The 27,212-nt window shown below is 52.1% G+C and overlaps 9 protein-coding genes across 9 annotated transcripts; 3 read left to right on the forward strand and 6 right to left on the reverse strand.

Annotated features, from left to right (window-relative positions):
* Nucleotides 1–904: 904 nt before the first annotated feature.
* On the reverse strand, nt 905–1,732 carry Z519_06350 (uncharacterized protein; the record flags this gene model as incomplete). The annotated part of the gene is made up of 1 exon (XM_016764090.1): nt 905–1,732. The coding sequence occupies one exon, from the start codon at nt 1,730–1,732 to the stop codon at nt 905–907; it is 828 nt and encodes a 275-aa protein (XP_016619172.1).
* A 1,842-nt stretch (nt 1,733–3,574) lies between these two features.
* Nucleotides 3,575–5,272, forward strand: Z519_06351 (uncharacterized protein; the record flags this gene model as incomplete). Its single annotated transcript, XM_016764091.1, has 1 exon — nt 3,575–5,272. The coding sequence occupies one exon, from the start codon at nt 3,575–3,577 to the stop codon at nt 5,270–5,272; it is 1,698 nt and encodes a 565-aa protein (XP_016619173.1).
* Nucleotides 5,273–6,594: 1,322 nt separating this feature from the next.
* Nucleotides 6,595–7,671, reverse strand: Z519_06352 (uncharacterized protein; the record flags this gene model as incomplete). Its single annotated transcript, XM_016764092.1, has 1 exon — nt 6,595–7,671. The coding sequence occupies one exon, from the start codon at nt 7,669–7,671 to the stop codon at nt 6,595–6,597; it is 1,077 nt and encodes a 358-aa protein (XP_016619174.1).
* Nucleotides 7,672–8,634: 963 nt separating this feature from the next.
* Z519_06353 (vacuolar protein sorting-associated protein 1) lies at nt 8,635–11,379 on the reverse strand (the record flags this gene model as incomplete). The annotated part of the gene is made up of 5 exons (XM_016764093.1): nt 8,635–8,803; nt 8,856–10,613; nt 10,678–10,772; nt 10,846–10,915; nt 10,982–11,379. The coding sequence occupies 5 exons, from the start codon at nt 11,377–11,379 to the stop codon at nt 8,635–8,637; spliced, it is 2,490 nt and encodes an 829-aa protein (XP_016619175.1).
* Nucleotides 11,380–12,175: 796 nt separating this feature from the next.
* Z519_06354 (uncharacterized protein) lies at nt 12,176–14,148 on the reverse strand (the record flags this gene model as incomplete). The annotated part of the gene is made up of 3 exons (XM_016764094.1): nt 12,176–12,293; nt 12,345–12,507; nt 12,558–14,148. 3 exons carry the CDS (start codon nt 14,146–14,148, stop codon nt 12,176–12,178), a joined length of 1,872 nt encoding a protein of 623 aa, XP_016619176.1.
* A 1,784-nt stretch (nt 14,149–15,932) lies between these two features.
* Z519_06355 (V-type proton ATPase catalytic subunit A) lies at nt 15,933–18,188 on the forward strand (the record flags this gene model as incomplete). Its single annotated transcript, XM_016764095.1, has 3 exons — nt 15,933–16,389; nt 16,443–17,055; nt 17,171–18,188. The coding sequence occupies 3 exons, from the start codon at nt 15,933–15,935 to the stop codon at nt 18,186–18,188; spliced, it is 2,088 nt and encodes a 695-aa protein (XP_016619177.1).
* Nucleotides 18,189–18,885: 697 nt separating this feature from the next.
* On the forward strand, nt 18,886–20,394 carry Z519_06356 (uncharacterized protein; the record flags this gene model as incomplete). The annotated part of the gene is made up of 1 exon (XM_016764096.1): nt 18,886–20,394. One exon carries the CDS (start codon nt 18,886–18,888, stop codon nt 20,392–20,394), a length of 1,509 nt encoding a protein of 502 aa, XP_016619178.1.
* Nucleotides 20,395–20,656: 262 nt separating this feature from the next.
* Nucleotides 20,657–22,372, reverse strand: Z519_06357 (uncharacterized protein; the record flags this gene model as incomplete). The annotated part of the gene is made up of 3 exons (XM_016764097.1): nt 20,657–21,784; nt 21,845–22,210; nt 22,277–22,372. The coding sequence occupies 3 exons, from the start codon at nt 22,370–22,372 to the stop codon at nt 20,657–20,659; spliced, it is 1,590 nt and encodes a 529-aa protein (XP_016619179.1).
* Nucleotides 22,373–23,399: 1,027 nt separating this feature from the next.
* On the reverse strand, nt 23,400–26,941 carry Z519_06358 (uncharacterized protein; the record flags this gene model as incomplete). Its single annotated transcript, XM_016764098.1, has 4 exons — nt 23,400–25,451; nt 25,513–25,738; nt 25,966–26,420; nt 26,690–26,941. 4 exons carry the CDS (start codon nt 26,939–26,941, stop codon nt 23,400–23,402), a joined length of 2,985 nt encoding a protein of 994 aa, XP_016619180.1.
* Between the last annotated feature and the right edge of the window lie 271 nt (nt 26,942–27,212).

Below are 27,212 nucleotides of genomic sequence, written 5' to 3' on the forward strand. Positions count from 1 at the left end.
AAGCTGGAAGAGGATAGCGTTTGAAGTTGGCGATAGACACATCGTGGAAATGTAAATATCCAGGGAATGAGATGCAGTTCCTGCGAGATCGGAGACGAGGGTACATGTAAGTTGAGGCGAAAGACGCTTGAGGCTGTGAACAATGCGCATCAACCAAACACTCCGTGTATAACCGATTTGATTAGAGACACACTCGGTTGACTGAAAAATAGTCGAGCTGCTGGAGAAGATACCATCTCTCTTTGCAGAATCTAGGTTGACATTGGACCTAGAATTCTCTTTCCTCTGGCTTCCCTGTGGTGAATGAACCAGGGGAGAATGGGAAAATGTCCATTGCTTGAAACGACCGAGTCTCAAGGAGCCGTAGCTCCTTATGGAAAACAGGGCGAGGAAAAGAGGCTGAAGTTCGCTCTTGGGTGGCACTCATCAACTTGAGACGAGAAATGAGGGTTGGACATGATGATGGTGTTGGATGCTGAACTGGTCTGGGTACTGGGTCAAGAGCATTTCCGATGTAAATCGCGAGCGCCCACTCCACATGTGGCGCATGATTGGTTGATCCGCTGATAAAATACATAACAAACTCAACGAGGCTGTCATGTCCCCGCTTGGCTCCGCCATCAAGTGGATATGGTTCAAGCTTGTGGGATGGAGAATTACCTGGGACTTCGGATGTCGCGACCGACTGATTTTATCGAGAAAAAGAATGGCCTCGACTGTACCAAGGAAAGGAAAGAGCTGTATTAGAGTTCCACCTGGACCCATCTGGGTCTCCAAATGTCGCATCCCTTTTTGAACGGCGAAAATCTCGAAAGTCCCTTTGTAGACGGGCCATCCACTTGGTCAAAATAACTAGCTCCCGACGAGTTATTCCCACTCCCGGGCGAGTGAACGAAACAACAGGTCAAACCGCATAATACTTCTCGTACAAAGGATCCATCTCGCCCTCTGCAATTTCGCGCCAGTCATACTCCAGAGCCTTTGCCAGGCCTCTGGCCACGTCTTGTCCTCCATAGAATTGCGCGACAAATGCCAAAGTCAGATCCATGCCCGCACTTATCCCGGCAGAAGTCCAAATCTCGATGGGGGCGCTGTTGTGACCTTGCGCTTCAGACGGAAGACTCCGGACCCACCGAGCAAAATTTACCCACGAAACTTTGGGATTACGGCGTGTTGTGTCTGCCCAGCGAGACATGTTGGTAGTCGCACGGCGGGCGTTGAGCAACCCAGTCTGTGCAAGTGCATCGGATCCCGTACAAACCGTCAAGATGGCGGTCGTTATGTGGGGCACCACTTTGGGCACAAAGTCGAGAAGACTCTGGATGTTGGATGTCTTGCTGCCATCTGGGTGAACTCGCTTTAGTCGAGTGCCGATGCCGCCGGGAATGAGAAGGACGTCAACGCGGGGTCCTGGTTTGCCAGCATCGAGGGCCTCCAAATAGTCTGCATAGGTGATGTCTGGTTGTAGATACTCATTGAAGCTGGTGTTGATTTTGCCGTTCGTCTGTGGTAGCGCGTTTGGCAGATCGAACGTCCAGCTGGCCGATTTTGGCGGGATAGGCTTGACCGGGACCGGGTCCAGTGTCTCAGCGATGAAAGTCAAAGAAAGAGCATACTTGTCCGGATCAAGTTGAGCGGAAAGTATATTCAGGATATCCAGTGGACCAGCGAGGTCGAGAAGTTGGAATCCAGGAAAGATGGGTAACAGGTAGTGGGCGGGAGGGGAAGCCATTGTGTTGGGATGTTGGCCACCGAAACCGACGAGGACAACGGGAAATGGAGGCTGGAGTTAGTACAGTGAATGGAGTCAAAGCAACTTACACAACTTTCTTGACGAGGTTGAGGTTCGTGTCGGTGTATATATAGATGATATGCAAGGTGTAGGACAATGCGGAGGAGGAGGGTAGAGGAGGGAGATGTTTCGGGGATGGGAATTCCAGTTTGGTTCAAGTTACCGGTTTAGTAGAACAATGCCGTATGGGTCATGGAGAAGGGTGCATGTCGGTAGGCAGTATGCAGCAGAAGCTAGGGAATCTTCAATCGGTACAAGGTCGGTAGTAGCCACGTGCATGGCACGCCGTTTTTGATGGCAGAGTTTGGCCGAGTGTTCCACAGGTATGAGTAGTGGGAACCTGCCGTATCCGCAGTCCTAATACAATACGAGGAAGTACTGAGTATAAGTATATAATCGACATGAAAAACAAATTAGAACTGGTAGCCCCTCCATTTACAGAAAAAAAAACAAAGCCCCAAGGTACAAGCAGAGCGAATACCGACGTCTCATTCAAGATGGCAGCTGGGGGATGTGGCCAGTTTATAGGCACCGAGAGTACCTCGTAATACCGTGCAGCTGCATTGCCGGAATACCGGATATAGAGTTGATCCGGGACATCCCGGGCCCACCGAGTGCCGTGGAGCCTGGTCACGAGCTAGCATGGCCCTAGTCGGCCTAGCGTGCCAGGCCTTGCGATCGAATCTGCGCCCTTGTACCGAGTAGGGGTGTCTTCTGACTCACTGTGCCAAGCCCGCAGCCTCTGCTTTCTGCCTCTGGCCGCCACACACGTTTCCTCTCTCTTCCTTCTTCCTCTCGAGTGTCTTCTGCCACCTGACTGCTTCTTACCATATACTTCCAATGCGAACCATTGTCTTCCTTCACTGCCTGACCCGGCACCAGCCTGGATTCGCGCGGGCTCAGGCTCAGGCTCCTGACGCTTTTTATGCTCTCGCCGTGCCGACCTTCTGACTTCTTACTTTAGTCACCGCCTGATCCCGCAATCCGCCACCACTCACTCTCACCCGCACTCCAGCAGGGCCTTGCTCACCAAATCACAAGGTCGTGGTGCTGCACTGCCAAACACTTGATTGTTCAATCTGTTTGCCTGACCTTCTCTGCTTTTCGCCTCCCCGTAGTACCACCTGAGAATGACGCATATCCTGATTCATCCCCTCCCAATGGATTACTCTGCAGTGCCATGTTTTCTGCCTGCCGCACCACCGCCACCACCTTCACTCGCTGTCGCACCTGTTATTCATACTGGTCTACCATCACCCATTTGTTCTGTCCCAATTGCTCCTCCCCATTGAATTCTTCCATTGACCCATTCAACAGTCAAACATCCTTTCTACTCACAATACTAACTCTCCCCCATTTATCGCTCTATTGAGGGGGTCGCGGCCCGCCTGGAATATCTGTTTGACTACAAATATCTTGCCTTCTGCCATTTATCAGCACCAATTTTTCAGCCTTGAGCCACACCCACTGACCCTGGACACTGTGCGCTTTGCCTTTGACTCACAGCCAAAGCCAGATCGCGAACCGACGGAACCTCCAACTCAAAACCTGGGTCAACTGCGGTACTCGCTAGCCTCTCCATCGACGAGGACCTACTTCACCAGGAGGACCTCCAACCTCGTGACGGCGCAACATCATATATCCATCCCCTCTCCTCCGCTCAGTCCCATTTTTCACCAACCGCAACTTGTTGATCAGAAAGAGGTGGACCAGATATCTCACATGCGCGGGGACTCAGCGCCCAAAATCCGCCTCAACTCGTTTCCATCAGAACAGACCAACATGGCTTCCGAGCCTCTCATCCCTTCCCAGGAGGGACCGAATCTTCTTGCTACATGCAAGAACAACATGGCGGCACTCACCCAGAACCATCTCATCACTCCTCCCGACCCTCCGGTGCACGACTTTGCCGACATCACTTCGCAAGACAACAAGAGCAACGACCCTGTGCTGGTGTTTGGCAATGTGGGGTCCCTCCCGCCAACTCCCGGCATGTCGCGAAGCCCTTCTCAATCCTCCTCCTCCTCTATTCAGGGACCGGGACTCTTTGGGCCCGAACCGGTTTCGATTCCTCAACCGATCCCTCAACCCCGCGCCTCCTGGGCACCCGACGATTATCAAGTGGCTGTTCCACTGAGAACGGCCCAAGACTACGACCTCATTCTTCAGCGCTTTCAGAGATTCCGTGAGGTGGTTCGCCAATACCCTGACGAGATCTACTATGTTGATGAGGGAATGGTACCGAGAGAGCGCCGTCTGGTTCGTGCAACCGAGCTTCTCAACCGATTGGAGCTTTTCATGAAATACCGCATCACTTGGTACGAGCCCGGCCTCGGGGCCGACACGGTATGGGACCCCACGTCGTGCTCGCCGGGGCCATGGAATAGCCTCAAGCGGCTGGCTTTCGTGGGGCTCCTCCCACAGTACCCCGCCGACGACATGGACTCGGTCTTGTTGTACATCAGAAACCATCTCTTCAATGGCCGCCCATCTCCTTTGGAGTGGATTCCCCCAGAATCGTCTCTCCGAGGGGTGACCAGATCAGTCGTTACAGCTAGACCTGGTTTGAAATCAAAACTTGGCACTACCAGCGAACGACCACCCAGTCGCCAAGCTACAGCTCCCTCCCCCAAGGAAAAGAAGGCAAACATCGTACATACTGTCTTGGAGGCCACTGGCGAACCGCTCAGCAGAACCAGAGGAGTGAAACGCAACTACCAGGGAGAGGAAGAGTCCCGAATGGTCAGCGTCAAAGTCGCCAGGGATCAAGAGGCAAATGAGGTCGAGTCCATCAAAAGCATCAAAAAGTCCAAAGTGGTCCCTGATAGCAAACCGAAGACAACTCAACGAGGCCCAGACAGCAAATCGAAGAACACCAGAACCCGCAACTCAGACAAGCCGAGGGGACCAAGCGAGTCACTCTGCCGGAATATTAAAGACACCCTCAACCGACGCTCCGAGGATAAAGTCAACTATGAAGCCTTCAAAGACGCCATGCTGCCAGAAAACGGACCATCTGTCCACCTGTCTCCCTGCGAGTTCACGGCAGAGGAACTAAAGGACATCAGAGAGCTTCAAGACATTGGCGATTGCACCGGTCTTCATCCAGAAGAGGTCAAGCTCTGCAAGGTTTTGGCTATGAGCTCCGACTTGTACAAGTGCCAAAAGGCCCGCTGCTTCCTCGGCCTCGCATTGTTTGTGGAATACAACCTTGAGAAGCTTGGCGAGAACAATCCCAAGTTCAAGGTGCTGAATGTCGGGAAGGCCCAGTTTCAGTTGTTTGGCAATGTGGATGTCAATAAGCTCAGCAAAATGTACACGACCTTTAAGAAATGGGGCTGGGTTGAGGACATGACGCAACAGAACATTCCGAAGTCTTACATTGATCGGTTTCCGCAAACTTATCGTCTTGCGTTGAGGGACGAAGTTGCTGAGTACGAGGCAACTCTCCCTCTCGAGAAGCGAATTTTCCGAGTCTGAACAGAGCGATCGTTGTGCGATTGGAAACACGACGAGACCAATGAGAGATGAGAATTAGTGGTGACAATGAGTGGATGAAAGCTACCGAAAACATCACAGGGGAACATGTTGAAGGCGCAATTTCATGGCATATTTTCCACAGGGGTCGCATGCATGGGCTGGCAAGTCATGGAGACAGTCCTAGATCGTGGGCCATGATCATGACGTGGCAGGGTGTTGGGAGGTTTTGCATCCAACGGTTGGGAAGGGAATCTTTTCATCTGTTTTTTCACTCATTGGCATTGATACCCCACGGTGGACTGCGACAGTCGCCGGCACATGTTATCTTGTTGACATTTTTCGTCTATTGCATACGGGCAATTGGGCATTGTTGTATGTACTACATAACCGGTCGAGCTTACAGAGAACAGGCTCTCCAGACAGTTATCTTGCAGACAGATTGAGTAGCAATCTATTAGACATTGAACGATTGGCTCGCTCGGTTCGTAGGAAGTAGGAAGTAGGGAGAAGCAAGATGGCGCTCTGTCATTCCAACCGAAGATGAAGCCATAATGCGTTTCCCGGCTCGTTTCCGTCTCACCATTTCCCTGCATCTTGACCCATCTCGCCATCTCGCCATCTCGCCATGTGCGGGTGATGATTGCATGATGCCACTCTACATACAGTATGTACTTGTACTTGTTACTGGTACATCTGCAAGGGTGCATGCCCCACAAGTACACAAATACGAGCTACGTTTCAAGCTTCGCAAGGGTAAGGAGGGTTTGTTTCATATTCCCCTCCGCCTCCGTTCCGGATTCCCATTCCAATCACACGGACGATAGCCATTCATGCAGTTCGTCAGTCAGAGTCACGAGAACAGAGCAATGCCGAAGCGTGGAAGCCATAAATGTAAGCCCCAGGAGAGTAAAACATGTGAGCAAGGTATGCAGACAGTGGCACAGTATCGATGGGTGCGCGTGGTTTGTGGTTGAAGGACCGAGTACGAAAGTGCTTGCTGGTTTCATTCCATTCATTCAATTAATAGCCATTCCCCTTTTTTTTCCATTTCGGTTTCCGTTTCGATTTTGAGTTGTGGAGGGGATGATATTTCGTACATGCCCTTTTTTTCTTTTTCCTTTTTCTTTTTGGTAAGCTCAGTGGCAGGGGGACATCGAGATGATGTCGGCGAAGAAGAAGGAGAAGGCCCTGGACCTGGCGGATAGAATCTCAATTCAAGTCCTCGTTCATTTCCCCCCTCTGATCGGGTCGTTTTTGCTGAATTGCTGAGCATTGGGCAGGCAGGTTGTTGGCGTTCCTTCTCAAGACTCGATGCAGGGCGCCTACTCGTTTGCACCACTCACACCATCATTGAGCGTCCCTTTCCCGCCTTGGTCTCTTTGCTTGTTCACTTTCTTCGCCTCATCACCCATCCTCAACTCCCTCAGCAGCTCATTGACTCCCTTCTTTTCCCTCCTACTCTTTCCTCCATCACCACCGCCCCCTGGTCTACCCTCAAAGTCTTCGACGTCCTCATCTTCAACCCTCTCGATCTTCAGGAGCCCTAGACTCTTCATCGCCTCTCCGTCCCTCTCAAACTTGATCACTGCCCATGTCATGTTCAAAGACCCTTGCCACGCACTCGCATCTCTCTGTCTCTGTCTGACCTGTCCCGTGCGCGGGTTTGTCAAACTCCACTTCTGCTCCAGCATGCGGACCAGCCCTGGAGAGTGGGGTTGAAGGAAGGAAAGGCGCACGATGCGGTAGTAGCCTGCGAATTTGAAGGTACGAGCGGAATTTCCTTGGGAGCGGCGGACTTGTGTGAAGATTGCAATGGGGTGTGGGTGCTGGTATTGTAGCTGCTGTGGTTGGTCGGATTTGGTAGGAGCAGATACAAGTGTGTCCTCTTGTTTGACCCCTTCATGTTCCTGTCCACCTCTTTCACTTTCACCGTTATTTGCGTGACTGGTACCATTCGAAGCGAAAGAAGCATCGCCACCCTCATCCGTAAGTCCATTCTCGGTAGTTTTATTAGCAAGTTCAGCGGGCAACAACTCCAAATTCGACTTTGTAAAGATGATTCCATCATCCTGCCACCGGGGATTTGCATCCTTGAATAGCAGGACGTAACTCAACACTCCCTGAGTCGCAGCAGAATCATGCAGCGTCTTCTGCTTTCCCCCCGAGGTCCAACATTCTGGGTCCGGCCAGAAATGGCGCTCGATTTCTTTCACAGAGCAGAGATCTCCGTCTGGGAGAGCGTCTGATCGCGCGGTGAGTTGTCGACTCTTACCTCCTCCATGTAGGCCCGAGGACACAGAGCAGGAGCCGCTCTCGCTGTCGTTGGCGCTTCGAGGTTTCTGACCGCCGTCACCACCACCTCTCGCGCGGAGGGCTGGCGGAATATATCGTCCAGCCATGAATGGATCTCGTAATTTTGTTCAGGCGAAGGGATCTATGGCCCTATTTGATCGGAGAACGAGAGGCGTCAGAGCTTGATGCTAGAAGCAGAACAGGTCGGCATTTACCGATCAACGCAGATCATTGAGGTTGGAAGTGGAGGGAAGTGAAATCCGGCCCACCATTGATCTAGCGCGCACAGTTGGACTTGCTTCCACGTGAGATCGCAGCGCGCCAGGCTCTGGTCATTTGTCTTCACATTTTGCAAAGGCAGTGAATAAAATCTGCCTGTGTGCGAGACGTGCGATGGGAATGGTGTCGATGGCTTACGATGGCCAGCCTTGCCTTGCCAAGCAATGACGCAGCGCACCCACTGCGTACTCTGCGGAGCGCAAGGCTGAGATAAGACATGTGTCGCTTTTGGACCAGCGAAAACCGGTTTCAATATGTTCCTCGTACTCCGTAATGAGACAGAAAGCTGAATGAATGTCATTCTGACCTTAGGCAGTTCATCTGTATCCTATGACGCCCAGCTGGCGGATCCTTACATGAACTCCAATGATTGTCGCTCGCCATCAATTCCCATTAATTGCTCTTGTCCCCTCTGCGCTCACCAACACCCTCCACCATCGGTGCCATCACTGATGTTGATTTCGTAGCGTGTTCTTGGTCAGTCACATTCTAATCTAAACCTTCCGCCCCGAATCCAAATCGCTCCAGAAAACAGATGCGGCAGGGCTGTGGTATCATAACTGCTGAAAGCTGATTGCGTGAAAAATGCGGGTCAAAAACCGATATTGACCGGTTGCCGCCCGTTCTTCCATTGTGTCTCGTTATACGCCGTTGCGGCCGTCCTTCCTCCGGCCTCCTACACAACTCGGAATGCGGCCTCCTTTCCAAGCACATGCTAGAGAGACGCCTTCGGTTTGCTTTTGTTCCGGAGACAGGGATGCTGTCTGAGACGCCCGCTGTCACTTGCCACTCTACTGCACTTGGCTGACAATCTCGCTGGCTTTGCTCAAACTTTCCACCATTTGTTGACATTCCTTGCGTCGTCTGATAGTATAGTCGCTCTCCTTAAGGAGGTCGTCGAGTTCCTGTGTTCTGTACAGTTGTTCAAGCAATTCTCGTTGCATTTCATCTTTGGTGAACCTGAGTATTTTGTTAGCGGGGGGAATTGGCGTATGCATTCATTGACACTCACTGTACAAGAGTAAGCATGATTGCTTTCGGTACCATGTCAATCATTGTCCTCCGAACAATGTTGAAGTAACTGTTGATCAACAGCTTGATGACCTCCACTTCCTGGTTCTCTCGCTCGGACAGTGTTCCACTGGCTTTGAGCGTCGCTGGCGGCGGTTCCATGGCGGCCATCTTCTTCTTATTCTTACTGGCGAAGAATGATCCAAAGAACCCCGAGTTTTGGTCGGAGCCATCAGTGGGCAAACTTGGTGATGCGGCCCGAGGTGGCACCTGCGGCGGCAGTGGTTTACCAGTTTTGGGGTCAACTTGAGTCGGCTTGTTGGCATTATGTCTGTCGTTCACGATAGCCATCGCACGATGACCATTGAGAAAATCGGGATGTCCCGTATTGATGTAGCACGCTTCCATTGCCACTAGATCTTTGACCAGCTTGTTCGTCGGCTCCATTGACTTGCGGAAGAACGAAATGACGACGCCGTGGAATTTCTCTTTGAGCTGGGGGTATCTCCGGAACAGCTGTTTCTGCAGTAGCTGACTCAGAATGCGGACCAATTCATCATAAACCAAAGAAACACATTTCAGCGACGGTTCTTCGAGTCGTCGAATTTGTTGTTTCACAATAAGTTCGAAAGCAGTGGTGCCGACGAAGAGAGCAGGCGATGAGCCAGACGAGTTGTAGAGTATGGTTCGAATATCGATATCCTTGACCTGGTCGAATGGATCAATGGCCTTGATACCGTTCGAGTACAGCTCGTGGTAAACAAAGGAAATTCTGGCACCGCCTGAAAGTTCGTTGCTCGACAGTTCGGCGCTATTTCCATCCAAGACAGTCCGGTATTCGTTGGCGAATTCGGTAATGATGTTGAGGATGATATTTGAGCTGTTGTTCCCGAGTAGGTCACCGGCACCCAGCTGCTCCAATTCTTGGCTATATTTCTGCAAAGATGTCGCGATGCGGGTCTTGATATCTGGGAGTGTCTGCTTGATATGCATCATCAAGATGAGGTTGAGTTTTCGGGCCAGGTACGGAGTGCCGCAGTATGAAGCCTTGTTCCGGTAAGAGGGGTGGTTTTCGAAGAATTCCTTTTCTGCTTTCAAGGCCAAATCTATTCGCTTCTTGTTCTCAATATCGCGTTGGCCTCGGTTGACGACAGGGACGTAGCCAAGCCTGAGCGGGATGATACGGCCGGCAAGAATATCAACCACGTCGGTACCGGCGTCCATCAGGTCGATCTTGGTCAGGACACCAATTGTTCTTTGGCCTTCAGGGTCGACTTCCCGAGCCAGTTTTAGACCGTCTGAATTGGCCAAATCGACGTTCGCAGCTGTAACCGCTAGAATGATCGCATTGGGTTTTTGTATTTGCTTGAGGACCATCTCTTTAATCTGCTTCTCGATATCTCGTGGCTGATCTCCCACAGGGACCTTTGTCAAGCCGGGCAAGTCCACTAATGTGAGTGTGAGCACATTAGGCGAGTATATCCGCAAGTTTATGGGTTGTGGTGAAATGCCGACATTTCTGCCCGCCTTTGCTTCTGTCTCCTTGACGATTTCATCCCGGATCTTATTGAAATCATGAAATTTCTGGCCCGGAAGATGGAGGAATTCTCCCCACTCATCCACGTTGGCTTGACTGTCGGTGGTCTTCTTCATCTCCTCCTCGGTGACGCCATTTGTCTGGAGTTTGGCCGGAACTGGTCTGTTGATCAATTGCAGGACGAGGGGTCGGCGAGTCACGATTCCGGAGCCTCGAGGCAGACTGGAACAGGGGTCAGCGGGTTGATTGGAAAGCCGGGATAGAATGTCGGTAGGATTGCGCTTACAAGTCTCTTCCCACTATGTTCTCAAGGACTGAGCTTTTGCCGCTGGATTGCGAACCCACTACGACAATTTGAGGTAAATCGATCGGATTTTGGACCTGGCAGAGAGACGGTCAGCTTGGGGGAACAGAACAGCTGGCGACTGTGGGATTGCATTGATTGATGACGTACCCCGACGGTTGTGAAGACATCTTGGAGTTTGTTGACAAGGGAAATGAGGGTGGGATCGTTTACGTTGATCCTGCAGAAATTGTCAGAGGACACTCGGGCTCATCGAGTTGTTGACACTTTGCGGCGGGAAACTTACGAGTAGCCCCCCGGTGCTGCCGCCATGGTCGGGGCAAAGGTCAGCGGAAGAGGATCTTGAAGTAAATCGGAGCGGGTTGATTCGATGCTGGTTCGGGCAGAGGACTGTAGAGCGAGGTCAAGGGATTTGCGAGGAGGGTGCGGTTGAGGGTGGTGAGTAAAATGGGGAGTGATATTATCGAAGTTGTGAATGTTGGCCAAATCTTGGGACGAAAGCGTCAGTGGTGATGCAGTTGCGGTGGCCACGCCTGCAACTTTGGGGGCCGGAGTCGCTGTGGGCGGCGTGGGCGTGATGGCCGCTGGTGCTATGCTGCCAGGGCTTCCAGGGCTTGCAGCTGCCCGACCACTCGGTTCTTGGCGCCCAAATAGAAATGGAAGGTTGCGCGTTGCCGGCGACATTCAGCAGGCACCATTCATTTCTGATGACGCGACAGCTATCTCAACAGCACTGTTACTTGTAGACGTCGTGGTGGTGGCAACCAGCCCAGGCACCATTCAATCTCTATGGCGGATGGCGCCAGTACGAGTCAAAAATTCCCCCACGCAAGAACTTTCTCGAAGAGGGCCATGAATTGCGGCGTTCTCGTCCTTGTGTCTTCTGAAGAGGATGGAAATCACGATCTGAGATGACAACAGAAAAGCCAGGTGATGGCCTGATGCCTTGGGACCGACATAGCCCACCCACTCACCTCTCAGCACTCTCTTCTCAGCACCCAATTTTCCCCTCCTTGGAACTAAAACAACAAACCGATGGGCACACCGATGGGTCTTTGCAATCATGGTATTGAGCAAAGTAGTCAGGTGTTAGGTAGTTGTAAAGATAGCTCAAGGTAGCTAAATCTAGGTAGCCTTGCGATCAGACATGCCAGTAATCGCTGATCCTCAACATGCTCTTTCGCTCCCGCCCACACATCCAAGCTTCATTCTCAGTTGGATGCTTCGATGCTGCCGACAATGAATCCCCCTTCCAGAAAACCCCCTGGCCTGATGCGAGTGCCTGTCAGGCGTTGACTTGCCCTTGTTTCGGTTCAAAACAAACCACACTGTCAAGACACCTCCAAATGCAATGCTGTATCCAAACTCTCTATATCTGTGCAATTCGTCCCTCATTAGCATAAACATAGATCCGCGTGGTTGCTTGTCAAATGCCACCAACTCCGGTCAAAGACTTGATACCTTGCTCCCCGTTGTTGTCCTATAGCGTCGATCTCAGGGCGCTGATACGCGCTGACTCTTCTCGGATGAGAAACTGCTTCAGATTGGTGCGAAAGCCGGGAAGGCCCTCCTCGACTGGTGGCTGCATGTTGGTCCATCTGCATGCCATTAGCAACGTCAGACCATTCCAAGGACATGTACGAACTCACATTCGCACTTTACGGTCATCACCCCCAGACGCAAACATACGGGCGTCTCTGGGGTTCCAGTCCACAGTCGTCACACACTCCTTACCACTTTGACCCCGACCATGCCCGGACAGCTTCTCGATCAGCGATTCGTTCTCCTTGTGCCACACGTAGATCAAGCCATCTAGTCGCTCAATCAGTATATCTCTGGACACAGCCAACAGAAATACTCACCTTCCGAGCCGCTGACCACAAAATTCTCCGCAGCCCCCCCGAAGCAGCTCCGGATCACAAACTCGCCTTGTTTTTGCCCGCGGAACTTGCGAATAGTGTCTCTCGTGACCAAGTCAATCATATGAACCTCACCGATGGCCAAGTTGACCAGCACTGTACTGCCATCCCGGCTTAAAGTAATGCTTGTCATCTTGCCCGCGACCTTAATAGGCGGCTCTTCCCGATACGAGTGCATGTGGAACACGCGGATGATGTTCTGAGGGTCAAGAGCAACGAGCCAGTTCCCATCCTCGGTGATGGCGACATCTTGTACACGGAACCCCCTGGGCCATATGTGCTCGGGTTTCTCGCGCTTCGGACTTCGGAGATTCCAGTAACACAGCTGCGAGTTGCGGTCGTGACTTGCAGTCACGAAGCCCTGAGAGTCGGGAGTCCAAGCGGCGGCAGTGATGCCGTAGTTTTGGTCCACGCTTTGGTGCTCAAGAGTCACCTCCAGCCTCCCAGTCTCGACATCGTAGACGCGTGCCTTGCAATCTTGCGAACAGGTGACAATTTTGGTGTCATCGGGGCTCCAAGACACATAGGTAACCTCGGCCGAGTGATGAGTGAGGGTATGGAGACGTTTGAAGGTCTCTGTTTCGTAGATGTTGACAGTCTGGTCCTGACTTGCCGTAGCCAACTTGCTGCCGTCATGAGAGAACTGCACGTGCCAGACCTCACCAGTATGATCCTCCAGCTGTAGAAATGTCCGTGACGGGAAATCATCGCGATCACAGATATGGTCTGAGTACAGCGACGGAGGTTCTGCTGTGTTGTGATAGAGACACTGGTTGATCTGGCTCTGCTTTATGTGGTCAAACAATTCCGCTAACCTGTGGTCTCGAATCATGACGGAGGGAGCGATTGACCGAGACAGGTCTTGCAGCAGCATCTTTCTGGACTCTTCCACCGTGCCTGACCAGTGTGCTTTGTCTCTGAGATCCTCGGGCGGACACATGAGCAGGGTTGAGAGAGCATGTAATTGGTGGATGTCATGGCCCAGGGGTGTCAGTTCTTGTCTCAGCACCATGAGGGCCATGCCTAGGTCTCGTCGATCGAGTAACTCCAGAAATTTCTGCTGCCGAATCAAGAACAACATTTGCCCTCTATCAGCACCTTCGGCAAGTACGAGGCCCTCCCCATATTGGTCATCCTCCGGAAGCGAACCACCACGGTCATCCTGGCGTGACCCTAGCAGTATTGCTTCTGCCTCGGACCATACACCTTCCAAAATGGCACTTCGAAAGGCAGCGACTGAAGGGCTTTCCAGCTCGTAGCCACTCTCGCTTGATAAGACATTGGCGGCGTCGGAATATCCCATATCTAACAGGCCCTGGATGAGAATTCTGACTACCTCTTCTCGGTTATGCCCTCTGTATGTGGCTGACCGGCCAGGAGCCAATTTTTTGGAGGTGCCATTTGTGTAGGAAGGGCTAGATCCATTGACATGTCCATTCAAACTAGAGTGAAGGGGCTTCCTTGGGGTGGAACCGTTGGAACTTGCAGGATGACCGTTGGAAAATACCTGTTCCGAGTCTTCATCGACTCTCATATTGGATCTGTCGGTTCGCCTGCGCTTCGGCCTATGTTCGCCTTCGGATCGAGGCTGTTGGAATGCGTCTTCCGATGCCTGACTTGGTCCACCTGGGTTGTTGCCGGTTTCAGCGATTCTTTCAAAGGATGATCGCCTTCTCCTGCGTCTCCCCAGCTCTTGAGAAGCCTGTACCTGCTCTATAGGTGGCTGGCTTGTCGAGATATTTTCTGGGATGGTCGAAAGCGGGATGGCAGTTGAATGGGAAGCGTCTTCAATTGTAGATGGATCTGGGGGTGGGGAACTAGAATCTGTGTAGGTAGAGTGTACAGGGTGAGTCGAGGTGGATGGGTCGTCGGCAGTGATTAGGTTGTAGTTCGTGAAAGGGTGGTGTGCCAGCTCGTGGTGGCGGCAAAGCCGCCAGTATCACTGCGAGGGCTCCTTCGGCGAGGGAAGAGAGCCACGCAGCTGTATCCAAACGCCCTTCCGTGCTAGTATAGTTGCTGGGTGGCACTTTGAACGAGTCGAGGAGAAGAAAAGCCAAATCCCTCAATGGCACAGCCAGAGGTCCTCGCAGAGGAGCAGAAAAGTCACGACACTGGCGGTTGATATCGGGGGGCAGTTGCCCCAGGACGTCAAGTCAGAGGGGAAACCGCAGGTTGACGGGGTTGCTCGGCCAATTCAAAGCATGGGTTCCCGGCAAGAAATTCGCAGGTTGAAGAATATGGGAGGGTTCGTGGAGGGAGATGAAGACTAGGAATTGTCGTGACGGATTGCAGAGGAGTAAGTGGTGAGTGGGAAATGCTCGCGGTCCCAAGTCAAGAGGGAGTAGATGACGAGATGGGGACGGCTTGATGTCGGAGCCAGTACAGGGAAGTTTGCCCCAGCCCGCAGCATTACCCAGTAGCAGCCGTAGCAGCAGCGTATCTCCAACTAAACTACAACCGGCACCCACCGACCCTCGAGGCTAATATAAGTAATCGACCCTTCTTTGCGGGCAGAACACTGCCCATTGCCTAGTGTTTCTACGAGTACGAACGAAGCAAACCCACTGCGCCTAGAACAGCCGTGAGCCACCTGATCTGCTTGCCCGCCCGTCACTTGTTTGTGCAAACCGACACCGGTGACCAACCACTTTGGCACCAACTCCCAGCAGCTGCTAGGCCGGTTTCAGACCATCCCACATCCACTTCTTGCTGTAAAGTTGGAGCCTGCTTGAGCCTGACAGTTTTGTGCACCAAGATAAGACGTTTCGTTGATACCTGGCAATGTAGCTTGTGGCGCATATTTAAGAACCAGTGTTCCTCCGTCCTGCAAATACAACTTGGGCCCTCTTGCCTCTTGACTCCGGCGGCCCAATGGTCCTCGTCGATGCTTGGTATTTTGCCATGTGGCGAGGTTGAGCTGTCGCCAGTGATTGACAAGGAGGGCTCAAGGCTGGCAGATGGTTGCTGGGTGTGGGGTTTGTTCATTGGCTGAAGCTGGGACATGGCAGCTGCAGGGGAGGCAAGGGACCAGAAGGAATCAGGTATCAAGGGCGTAGGTCGTAGTCAATCACAGACATGTTCGGCAAGTTGGGAGGGCAGTAGATTGTATTAGACAGATCCCAGGTCTCAGGTAAATAGACATGTCTCCTCTCACTCGACCGAAAGAGCATCTTGACTGCGTTCCCAGTGTCGGCGGAACATTGAAGCGTAACTCACTGATCACCAGGCGCGCCTGCAACTTAATCGCAGCCGCCTGCCCACGCCCCCCCAAAATTCAAAAGTGCACCTAGACAGCTTCCTGCAAAAAGATGATTTCATATGCTTGGATTTGGTCGTCCTCGCCTCAGACATAGAAAGTCGGTGATTGAATTTATAACTGGCAAGAGCATCGACGACCTTGCTATCGTCTCAGACCTCAAATATCTCCACCTCCAGCTTGGCCTCCCCAGTCTTATCGAAGACGAGCTTGACGAGGGAGAGCCTGCGGGTCCCAGCTCTGACAACAGCTCTTCTGTCTTCGCCTTTCCGCAACCACTCCAGACCCTGCACACAACTGCTCGCACATACAGAAGGATGCCTGCCTCAAAAGAGAGTGGTGTCGGCAGCGACCACCAGAATGGATCTGTCTTTTCCGTCTCTGGTCCGGTCATTGTCGCCGAGAACATGATCGGTGTCGCCATGTACGAGCTCTGCAAAGTTGGCCACGATGAACTGGTGGGTGAAGTGATTCGCATAGAGGCCGACAAGGCCACGATTCAAGTCTACGAGGAAACTGGTATGTGAAGTACCTCGTGTCAATCCCACTGCCTTCAATTGACTATGGTTTAGCTGGTGTCACTGTTGGAGATCCTGTCCTGCGGACTGGCAAACCGTTATCCGTCGAACTCGGCCCTGGTCTCATGGAAACAATCTACGATGGAATCCAAAGACCGTTGAAGACCATCGCCGGCAACACAAATAGCATCTACATCCCCCGCGGCATCGCCGTTCCTTCCTTGGACAGAAAGAAAAAATGGCCCTTCACGCCAACCATGAAGGAGGGAGACCACATCAGTGGTGGCGACGTCTGGGGCAAGGTGGTTGAGAACAGTCTGGTCAATGAACACAGAATCCTGTTACCTCCAAGAGCCAGAGGCACCATCAAGAAGATTGCGCCCAAGGGCGACTATACTGTCGACGAGCCTCTGCTTACATTGGAATTCAACGGCGAGACAAAGGAGTACCCGATGATGCACACATGGCCCGTCCGTGTTCCCCGACCTGTCAATGAGCGTCTACAAGCCGACTCGCCCTTCATCGTCGGACAACGAGTCCTCGACGCCCTGTTCCCTTCAGTCCAGGGAGGCACAGTGTGCATTCCTGGCGCCTTTGGCTGCGGCAAAACCGTCATTTCTCAGTCTGTCTCCAAATTCTCCAACAGCGACATTATCGTCTATGTCGGGTAAGTCCCAGTCATTCAATTGATGGATGCGTCTGCTGACAAAGATTTTAGATGTGGTAGCGTTGCCCTTCTTTTCCACTCTTCTTTCCACCATTCAAGTCTTGTAACTAACAAGGGGTGCCATGTATATAGGAGAACGAGGGAACGAAATGGCTGAAGTCCTAATGGATTTCCCGGAACTCTCTATCACGATCGAAGGCCGGAAAGAGCCCATTATGAAGCGGACGTGTTTGATCGCCAACACTTCTAACATGCCCGTGGCAGCACGGGAAGCATCCATCTACACTGGCATCACTGTGGCCGAATACTTCCGAGACCAAGGCAAGGCGGTGGCCATGATGGCCGACTCATCCTCCCGATGGGCTGAAGCTTTGCGAGAAATTTCTGGTCGTCTTGGAGAAATGCCTGCGGATCAAGGTTTCCCGGCCTACCTGTCTGCCAAACTAGCCTCGTTCTATGAACGTGCAGGTGCAGCCATCGCTTTGGGTTCTCCTGAACGCAACGGTAGTATCTCTATTGTTGGTGCCGTCTCACCCCCCGGAGGCGATTTCTCCGATCCGGTCACCTCTGCCACCCTAGGTATCGTCCAAGTCTTTTGGGGGCTTGATAAGAAGCTCGCGCAGAGAAAACACTTTCCCAGCGTCAACACCTCCCTCTCATACAGCAAATACACGAACATCCTCGACAAGTTCTACGCCAAAGATCACCCTGAGTTTCCCCGTTTGCGGGACCGTATCAAAGAACTCCTCACAAATTCCGAAGATCTCGATCAAGTGGTCCAACTCGTAGGTAAATCAGCCTTGGGCGATTCCGACAAAATTATTCTCGATGTCGCAGCCATGCTCAAAGATGACTTCCTTCAACAAAACGGATACAGTGACTACGATCAATTCTGCCCGCTCTGGAAGACGGAATACATGATGAAAGCGTTCATGCAATTCCATGACGAGGCGCAGAAGGCTGTGAGCAGTGGGTTGAGTTGGGCGAAAGTGAGGGAGACAACGTCGGAGATTCAGCATGGGTTGAGGAGTATGAAGTTCGAGCTGCCTGATGACCAAGAGGAGGTCAGTGCAAAGTATGACCGGCTGTTGCAGCAGATGAGTGAAAAATTTGCGAGTGTGAGCGATGAATGAGAACACAGCAGTGAATTTGGAGGTATCCTTGTAGGGGATTCTGTTGGTAGGGACATCAATGCATAGGTTATTGGGCGAAGACGGTGTGAAAAGGTCACTATCGACGCACTAGAAGCTCGAGGAGGAGGTAGAGAATAGCGATGATGAACTTGGGCTTCGTAAAGGTGTATAGTCTAAGACGAGGTGGCAACTCTCCATCTTCATCCAGATAGCTGCTTCATCAAAGAAAGCAAGTTGCGCTCTACATGAATTAAGTGTTAGCTGGTGACTACTATCTTCGCCGCTGTCTCGCGCGTGTTAATATCCCTGCATTGTGCATGGGGCCTTTTTTGGACATAGAGACGTAAAGGTCATCGTCTCCACTCATCGCAGCCTCGTGAGGCTACACCTTCCCGCTTTGGGGATCCCGCTGCAAACTTAACGTCACCATTATTATCACGGTCCTTGCACGGTCACAGCACGAGGTAAGCCGTCACCGGTTGACCATCTTTCTGCGCCCTAGCCGCATCCACTTTTCTCTACGTTCATGGCGCCCAATTCTGCCATTCATGTATAGTCTGGGGTGCCTCTAAAATATTGGCAGAGGCTTCCTTCCTCAACATCTAGGTCTCAGTGACTTCAGCTGATCCTCCACATCCCTTAATCGTCATCGCCCATATCTGAGGCTGAAAATCCCATCATCCCGCATTGCTTCAGGATGCCAGCTGAGCTACCAGGCTATTATTTCGATGTCGCGAAGAACCGCTACTTCAAAATTCAGCCAAATCATATTGCGCCGTTGGGGTCCAAGTACAGCCGTGAAGCGGTCAGGACAGAGAAGGTAATCAAGAAGGCTCAGCGGCGGGATGAATTGCAATATCAGTCGAAACTTGCCTCCACGGTGACGCGGTCGAAGCTATTGCAACATCCTCTCCTGACCTTCGACAGACGACTGGGTCATCTACGAAAGAGTGCCGGGTCGCTCGTGGCAGCATACTATGCGGCCGGTCTCGAGCGGAAAGTCGTTGTCAGGAATCCAATAGCCGTGGGAGGCTGTACGCTCACGGCGACGCCTCAGTATAGACGGTCTCTGAGGTCTGGATCCTTTTGCATCGAGGAACCTTCGGGAATCCTCTTTGGAGATTGCAGATCGTGGCGGATGGATGGCCGCCAGGATTGCACAGATATCCACGCTTTCTATCCGAGATCACCTTATGAGATTGGAGAACTATTAGATGGTCGAGACTCTCTGAATTGGCCCACCCCCCTAAGCCACGATACCACCATACTCTATAGCCACAAGAAGGTCGAGAGCATCGGTAGGGCAAATGGAATTCGAGATATTCTTTCCGTCGGATCCGGCCTGGTTGTTTGGTCCGAGGACGGCTTTAATCCCCAGCATCCAGAGGGGACAATGGTGAAGGTAGGAGCTTGTTCTGTTGGGCCATTTGCGGACAGACACGGCCTGGTCCACCAGGCGTCGTTTGCAGAAGACATACGGAATCTTGCGGTACAGCCGGGCGACTACACGGTGGCACTAGCAAGCGAGCGAGGGCTCTACCTCATGGATCTTTTCCACGCGAGTTACCCGCTCACAAAATACCCGCTGGGCACGAACGAACTGGTGAAAGCTACCTTCAAAGACCGAAATATCATCATGGGCGGTACTCGCTCAGGGAAGATGCTGCTATGCGACATCCGAGCAGCGCCGCCGCCGACTAAAGGTGGCCGAACAACCGCGACGCGGCTCCAACACACGGACCTCATCACGGGCCTCGCGGCACTCCCCGACGGCAACCAGATCCTCATCAGCGGGCTGAAAAGCATGAAGATCTACGACCTGCGCTTCGCGCCGCAGCCGAGCCTCATGTGCCACCTGCCCAGGTCGAACTCGTTCAAAGCCAGTCCCGCGGTGCTGGACTTCAACATCCCCTTCGCGCCCCAGTACCGGCATTCCTGGAAGGGCTTCGCGTACGATCCGGAACTGAACATCGTCCTCAGAGCGTCGTCGGACAGCGGCGGTGAGAATAACTGCGCGGCCCTGTGGTCGGCGAGCACGGGCAGGCTTCTTCAAAGTCCGCTCAGCCGGGAGCGTTTCCACTTCCCCATCGACGACACCGCCATTGCCCGCGTCAGGGACGGGCCCAAGAGTATCTTCATCTCGACCGGCAACATGATCAGTGAGTGGACGCTGCAGGGAAGGGGATCTGAAGGCGACCAGGAATGAAATTCCTTTCTTTTTTTTCCCAACTTTCGGTCCATTTCATCCAGGGAACCGTTTTCGCTAGACTTCACAATTCGACGTGAAGACGTGGACGGGACTGCTATGGGTAAAGTGCAAGACGGCGGCATGTGGAGAAATGCCTTGCTGCTACCCATACGAGTTTGAGCAGGGAACGAAACATGGGAGATGGTTTGTGCTCACACGCTCGTTGGGATCTTTTCTGTGGACGGGTTGCGTCTGTGGCACATTGGCGGCGCAAGGTCGCTTACAAGTCTGGGTCTATCTCGTACTCACTGACTCCCATCCCCCATATGTGCCCCATACTCACAACCCATTCTCTACCTACATTAACTCGCCATCTCTCGTCTCCTGCATCGTCGCTGGTCCCGGTCGATGCGCCGGACGCAGAGGCCCGTGCAACGAGCCTAAGTCTCTCCAATTCCCCAAGCTCACGGTATATCCGATCACTCACGCCGTGACCTGGGCGACTGGGGATGCCGTGCGGATGGACCGCCCGAACGATTGCGACAAGCCGCTCGAGAGTGAATGGTCGTGGAATGCCTAGATTTACCCCTGCAGCGAACAAAGACTTGGGGCGCGATTTGGTCGGGGCGGCGGCGTCCTTTGTCGGAGTCCCACTAGGGGTAGATGCTGATCTCGTCTTCGTTGGCGTTTGCCTCAGCCTGCGGATTTTCTTGCTGGTCGAGCCGGAGGTAGCGCTTAGGCGGGAGAAGAGCAGAATGTCATGTTTTGGCTGTGTGTGGCTTGCAAGATAGGCCGATAGCAGAACAAGGGTGGGAAAATGCTTGAGGAGTGGCAGCCGGGTCGGGGATGATTCTAACGGCGCTGTTGTTGCTGTGGCGCTTAATATTCCATCGCCGGTTGGTGAAGGCCCGATTTTGAACAAATCTTGACGAAGTGATGAGCCAGCTTCAGTGCCATGTGGCAGTGCTTTTCTTGGGAACGTATTGTGCAAAGCTTCCTCGCCTTCTGATCGAAACAGACCACGATTTTGCACCAATAGTTTTGCGAAGTCCCACGATTTTGCTCTCCCAGGTGGTTCTTGACCAGACACCATCGGCTCGATAAACCGCGGCCACAGCTTCTCACAAGCCCGACGAAAGGTTTCTATGGACGTAGAGGATGTCGACGATATTAAGGTGTCGTAGACTGTAATCGCGAATTGAGCATACAGCTTCGACAGCGCGGTCGCGTCCATCTCAACAGGCGCGTCAGGGAGCGGGTCAGGGAGCGGAGGCGTCGCTCGAGAGACGATGATCGAGATTGCTTCAGAGCGTGTATAGGGCGGAAAGTGAACGTAGGGCACACCAGCCTTGTGCAGGTTGAGAGGTCGTGGGGAGCTCGAGGTCAATATGATTGAGAATCCAGGGACCTTTGTTGCTCATGTTAGCAGGTGTGCTCACTCAATCCAGTTTGTTTGTGGTGTATCTACCAGATCTCCCAGCCGTGCAAGCGCAGGGAGCAGTGTTGGTCCCGGCTGTCTCAAGGCATCTGCATCCTCGATGACGGCCACGAATTTCTTCTGGCCCACCATCTGTTCAAAGAGCTTGCGGAGATTCCCCAGGAGCGCGTTGATGCTGTCCGTCCGGTCGAAATGGTCTGTTTGGCTCTCTTGACCAAAGGCGCTGATACAGGCCGCAAAGATCTTGGACAGCAGATGTCTTTGTGAGAGACACTCCCTGCTCTTGATGATTCCATGTTGGATTTCTCTTGATCTCAGCACCTCGACAACGACCGTCGTCTTGCTTGTAGTCTCAAGGCCGTAGGCCACGAGGACTGGAGGGCTGGGGAAGGTATCCTGTGTGGTTTTCGGGTCAGGGGTTGGCCGCTCGATAGATGTCCCTTTTGGGCAAATTCAGCTCACATTGTAATATGTCGCAAGTTCTTGGATCTGCGATCGCCGGCAAGGACATTTGCGCAGGATTAAATGCAGCAATTCAGGCGGTAATAAAGTCACCATCTCAATCAGCCAATGTCGCATATAGTTGATCAAGTTTATGCGCTCTGTATCGTGTTCGATTCACACCTCGACACCTGAATTGACGCGTCGTGATTCTGGACGCGTTTCCCCGCATTTCAGAGAGGCACCGCAACATTTATTGACGAGAGCGCAGGCAGTCTTGCTTCAGTATTTGTTCATCTAATGGGGCTGGGTGTTTACCCCTAATACGCTGCAGTGCATAGCATCAGTAGGAGGAGGATGCTGCAGTGCCGTTGTGCAACTCGCTTCTACAAGCGCCCCTGAGTTGACGACGATGAGGATCATTCAAGGATTTGGTCTAGGATACAATTTCTTCTAGCTATCGAGTCTAGTCTCTGGCTGATGGTACAGGCTCTCAACGTCCCTTGGGGGCGACATAGCCAAAATTGAGACCATTGGTATGTTAAGTACATGACCATTCCTCCACGGCACAACAGTCAGGCATCCATTGCTGTTCAAAGTGAGCAATACCATCTCTGTTCAGAAAAGCACGTTGCGCGCCATTTCCAAGTCAATGCTCGCGAGTACAAGACGGCTGTGCCGGTACCATGATTGGATGAAAACATGTTTTTTTTTGATGGGATTTTCTCATGAAGGTTTTCCAAAAACACAGAAAAAAAAAAAAAAAAAAAGAAAACTCTCCCAGCCCATTCGTTTCGGAAACCTGTGGGACGGAAGAAAAATGGTTAACCAAACCATCATTCATGCAAGAGCTCTAGATTCTTTCCAAAACTCGGCATGAGTCTTTGATCTCCTGCCAGGCTGATGCTGGACCAATGAATAGCCTTTTTAAGCATAATACAGGGCGAGGGCCGTTGAGTGTTTGTCGTAAATAATTCGAACGCTATTTTTGATTGTGTGGATTGGTACAGTCGTAAGAAAGCACGCATTAAGATGAGGCGACACAGGCCACAGATCTATTATGCGTTGCAGAAAGGAATCTTCAAATTTTCATCATTTCGTGACTCATAAGCGCGTCGAGAGCCTCTGTGCCGGAGCCAAATCATCAAATGACATTGTTAGAGCCGCCAACTGAACCATTCATGAAGTTGGCGTAGCCGGTGGCGCTGAGATCGTTGTTGTAATTGTGGGAGTTGTACATGTTGACAGTTGAATCCATCAAGCCATAGGTGTTTCCATTGGGAGTGACGTTGTTCGGGATATCTGCAGAGCTATACGCGTCCGAAGTGCGAATGCCATTGAACCCACCACCGACGATTTGAACATTGCGACGGCTATTTGCACGGCCACCGTTGAAACTCGCGAGGATATTCTCGTTAGAAGGAGCATTGCCACGACCTGGAACGTCGTTGCCAAGAATCTTGCTGGCAATTCGTCGGCCATGAGGAGTTTGCTTGATGAGGGGAAGAATGGGCCGGATGGCGTCGACAAGACGCATCTTGGTGGGAGGATCCGCGTATTCCATGGCAGTCTGGACCACGTAGTTGGCAAAGGAATCGCGGAGCATCTTCTCGAGCTCGTTCCCCATGAGCATCTCCTCGATCATGGCTCGCTTAGTGTCGGTGTCGGCAGTACGCAAGCATTTCTCAATGACGTTGGAACTGAATTTCTGCTTTGACAAGGCTGGGACTCGGCCGTAAAAGTTTTCGCACAGTGGCTTGGTGAAGGCGGCTTCATCAAGGTCGAGAATATACTGAACGACATAATTGCCAAATGGGTCCTGGACTAGGTCAAAGGCACAGTGAGTGATTCTGGCAATGAGCTGAGCCCGCTGAAAGCCCTGCGCATGGTCGATACAGCGCTGAAGAACACAGCATCCATGACGATGAGTGCCAACAATGACACAGTAGTTGCCAACCGCATCGTAGATGAACTGAGAACGTTCGGCTCCGAGACGAGTGAGGCATTTCTGGACAACGTGGTTGCCGTTCAGGTCCTGGACAAGCTCGACAACGCGAGGGGACAATGCTTGGATGATAGTGTCGACCTGAGAAGGAGTGTGAACGAACTCAATCATCTTCTGAAGGGCACGGGTTCCATGTTGATTGAGAGCAATGGTGGCCAGGGCAGGCGCGGCAGTATTGATCAAGGTAGTGCGCTGCTCCTCATTGCAGTGTTCGAACAACTTCTGGCAGAGGTAGTTACCGAAGGGATCGGTCATCAGCTCAATGATGTGAGGACAAGTCTCAACAAAGATGGCTTGGATATGCTCTTCATTGCCGTCCTCAAGCTTGCGCTGGAGGTAGCGACAGCCATGTTGGTCTTTACAGAGTTCATAGAGACTTCCACGATATGACTCAAGTGGGACGTTGTTGAATCGAGCTTCATCACCATGGTTGCGGCGACCAGTGCCTGAACGCTGTGGACCAGAGTAGCTATTGTTCATGCCATAGAGTCCCTGACCCTGGCCAAAGGGCTGAATCGGTCCGGCTGCGGCGGTTGGATTCATCTGGTTGACGTTGAAAGTTTGCATATTGTACATGTATGGTTGCGGGGGTGGATATGTCGAGGTTGGACTGGTCAAAGCCATCATGCTGGAATCTGAGGTACTGGTGAAAGATGTGCTGAAGGGCGCTGCACTGGCATGCAAACTTGACAGTGGGGCCGCAGAAGGCATGTTTTTGTCTTCTAGCTTGACAGATCCGTTGGCCACTTCTCGGCTCTGACGATTGTTTACTGCGTTCGCAGGAATGCGTCCCAAACTGACGTTGTGGTTATGAAATTGTTGCTCAGCTTGCGTCTTGGGAGGGGTAGGAGCTGTATCCAAAGTCAAAGTTTTCTTCACTGTCGGGACGTCGTTGGTTGAATAGGAGGTTTGGAGAGATGTTGGACGAGAGACAGTCAGACTTGAAGGCAGAGGCGCAGAATCTTCAAAAGTGACTCCCATAGAATGACGCTGAGACTTGCGACGCGTCAGATCTGCAGGACGATCTGCAGGAGGGCTGCTTATGTTGAGGTTGGTAAGGACAGGCCTGTACATGGAAGAGTCTGTGTGAGGCATGCTCTGGTGAGCCGGTCTGTACCGAGATCCGAGAGTCCAGTCAAGATCTGGAGTCCTGCTATTTGCGAGATCCAAAGCAGCAGAGTTGGCAGAAAGCTTTGGTAAAGAGTTAGCACAGGCTTGAAACGCGTCGAACGTGTCGACGTGAATGTCATACCTTGAGACCGTCACTAGTCAACGTGGGAAACGTGTCGTCACCTTCGAGCTGTGCAAAAGCCTTTGCAACAGGAGATGTTAAATCGAGCGGGTTGAGTTTATCGTCGTCCTCATCAAAGAGAAAACTGGTCGTGTTTGCTGGACCAAATGCTCCGCCGCCAGTCCCACTCACACTGAGACGTTGTGGATGACGACTGCTGTTGACTGGCATAGAAAAGCGATTCAACCTTGAGGTCAAAAAAGTTAGATGTTTGGTGTCATCGCTAATAACAAAAACAGGGTGAAACCACGTCAGAGTAGAGTTGAGGAGCCGGAACGTGACCCGACCGTCAGGAAGGTGAAGCGAATGAAAGTGAAGCCTCATTCATATATTCATGTGCTCGTGAAAGACCGCTGTATAAGAACAAAGGAAAGGTTGAGGTGAGGGTGGCTTAAAAGGAGGAAGACAACTTACGAAGCAGCAGCTCGAGTGGTGGGCACGTCCTCGGGATAATACTCGTCTTCATCAGATCCTCTTCGAGACCCAGGTACTGATTTTGCAGAAGGCTTCTGAGACTGACTGTACATGCCGTTGCCGGACAGGCGATTTGGTGGAGGTGAGGTGACTTGAGAGCTAGATTGAGAGATTCGCTTGCTGAGACCCGGAGGTGAAATGATACTGTTCATGGACAGTCTGCTAGAGCGCGAGAACCGATTGCTGAAACCATTTTCGGCGTACTCTGGAGGAGTGGTGGGTTCGCTAACAGGACCGTTGAGACTGATCCGATTCAAACGGGTAGAGATTCGCTCAAGGTCTTGAGTAGAGGCACCCATCTGAAGGCTTCGCTCCTGAAGCTCCAGGAGCCGCAGCTGCTCCTCGGCCTTGCGCTTTGCATTCTGAATGTCTTCGTACATTTGCTTGTTTTTAACCTGTTGTGGATCGGTGTCAGCCATCATAATAACCAGAAGTTTGTGGGGGGGAGAAAAGGCAAAGATATGGGTATAGGTGGTGAGGTAGTCCAGGCCGTTGATGGAGAAATCATTAATCAGTCAGAGCGAAGGTTTCCCGTTTTGTTGTTAGTAGGTCTGAGACCTATTCACTTCACAACCAAGATCTGACTCCACAATACCCTATTGTTTCCTCCCAAATACAATAGCCTGACATCTCAAGAAGGGTTGCATAAGACTATGTGACATACCGCTGTCGAGTTCATCGACGTGTATTGCTGACCAAATGGTCTGGCCACGGGCATCTTACTCGAGTCCGTCGTGAAGCGACGTTGGAGGCTCGCGCGGGCATCGTTCGACGAGGAGTGCATGTTAGAGAAGAATGGATTTTGTTCTCGCGTGGAGGAACCATTCGAGCTGTAAGGGCTCTCGGCGTCTGGAGAACGCAGATTGGGGAAGCGCAGTTCTTCCATGCGTCCACTAAGTGTGTTGGAGAATGCCATGTTCGAAGCTATATTGCAAGAACGACCGTTAGCAAACCTCATACACCAACCATCCAGATCACGTTGATTCGTTAGGCTAGACTCTCGGAGGTAGGCCTCGAATCTGGGGGGTTGACCAGCTGAGCCAACTCAAAGTGACAGGTCGGCACGCGTTTGCTCAGGGCCTGTGAAATGTGTACATACCCTGAATGGGGCCGAGTTGATAGAATCAACACTCTGATTTCGTCTGATTCGACCAGGAGACGCTGTATTCAGTACAATATCGAAACGA

This window comes from Cladophialophora bantiana, assembly GCF_000835475.1.
Source record: "Cladophialophora bantiana CBS 173.52 unplaced genomic scaffold supercont1.9, whole genome shotgun sequence".
Lineage (NCBI taxonomy): Eukaryota > Fungi > Ascomycota > Eurotiomycetes > Chaetothyriales > Herpotrichiellaceae > Cladophialophora > Cladophialophora bantiana.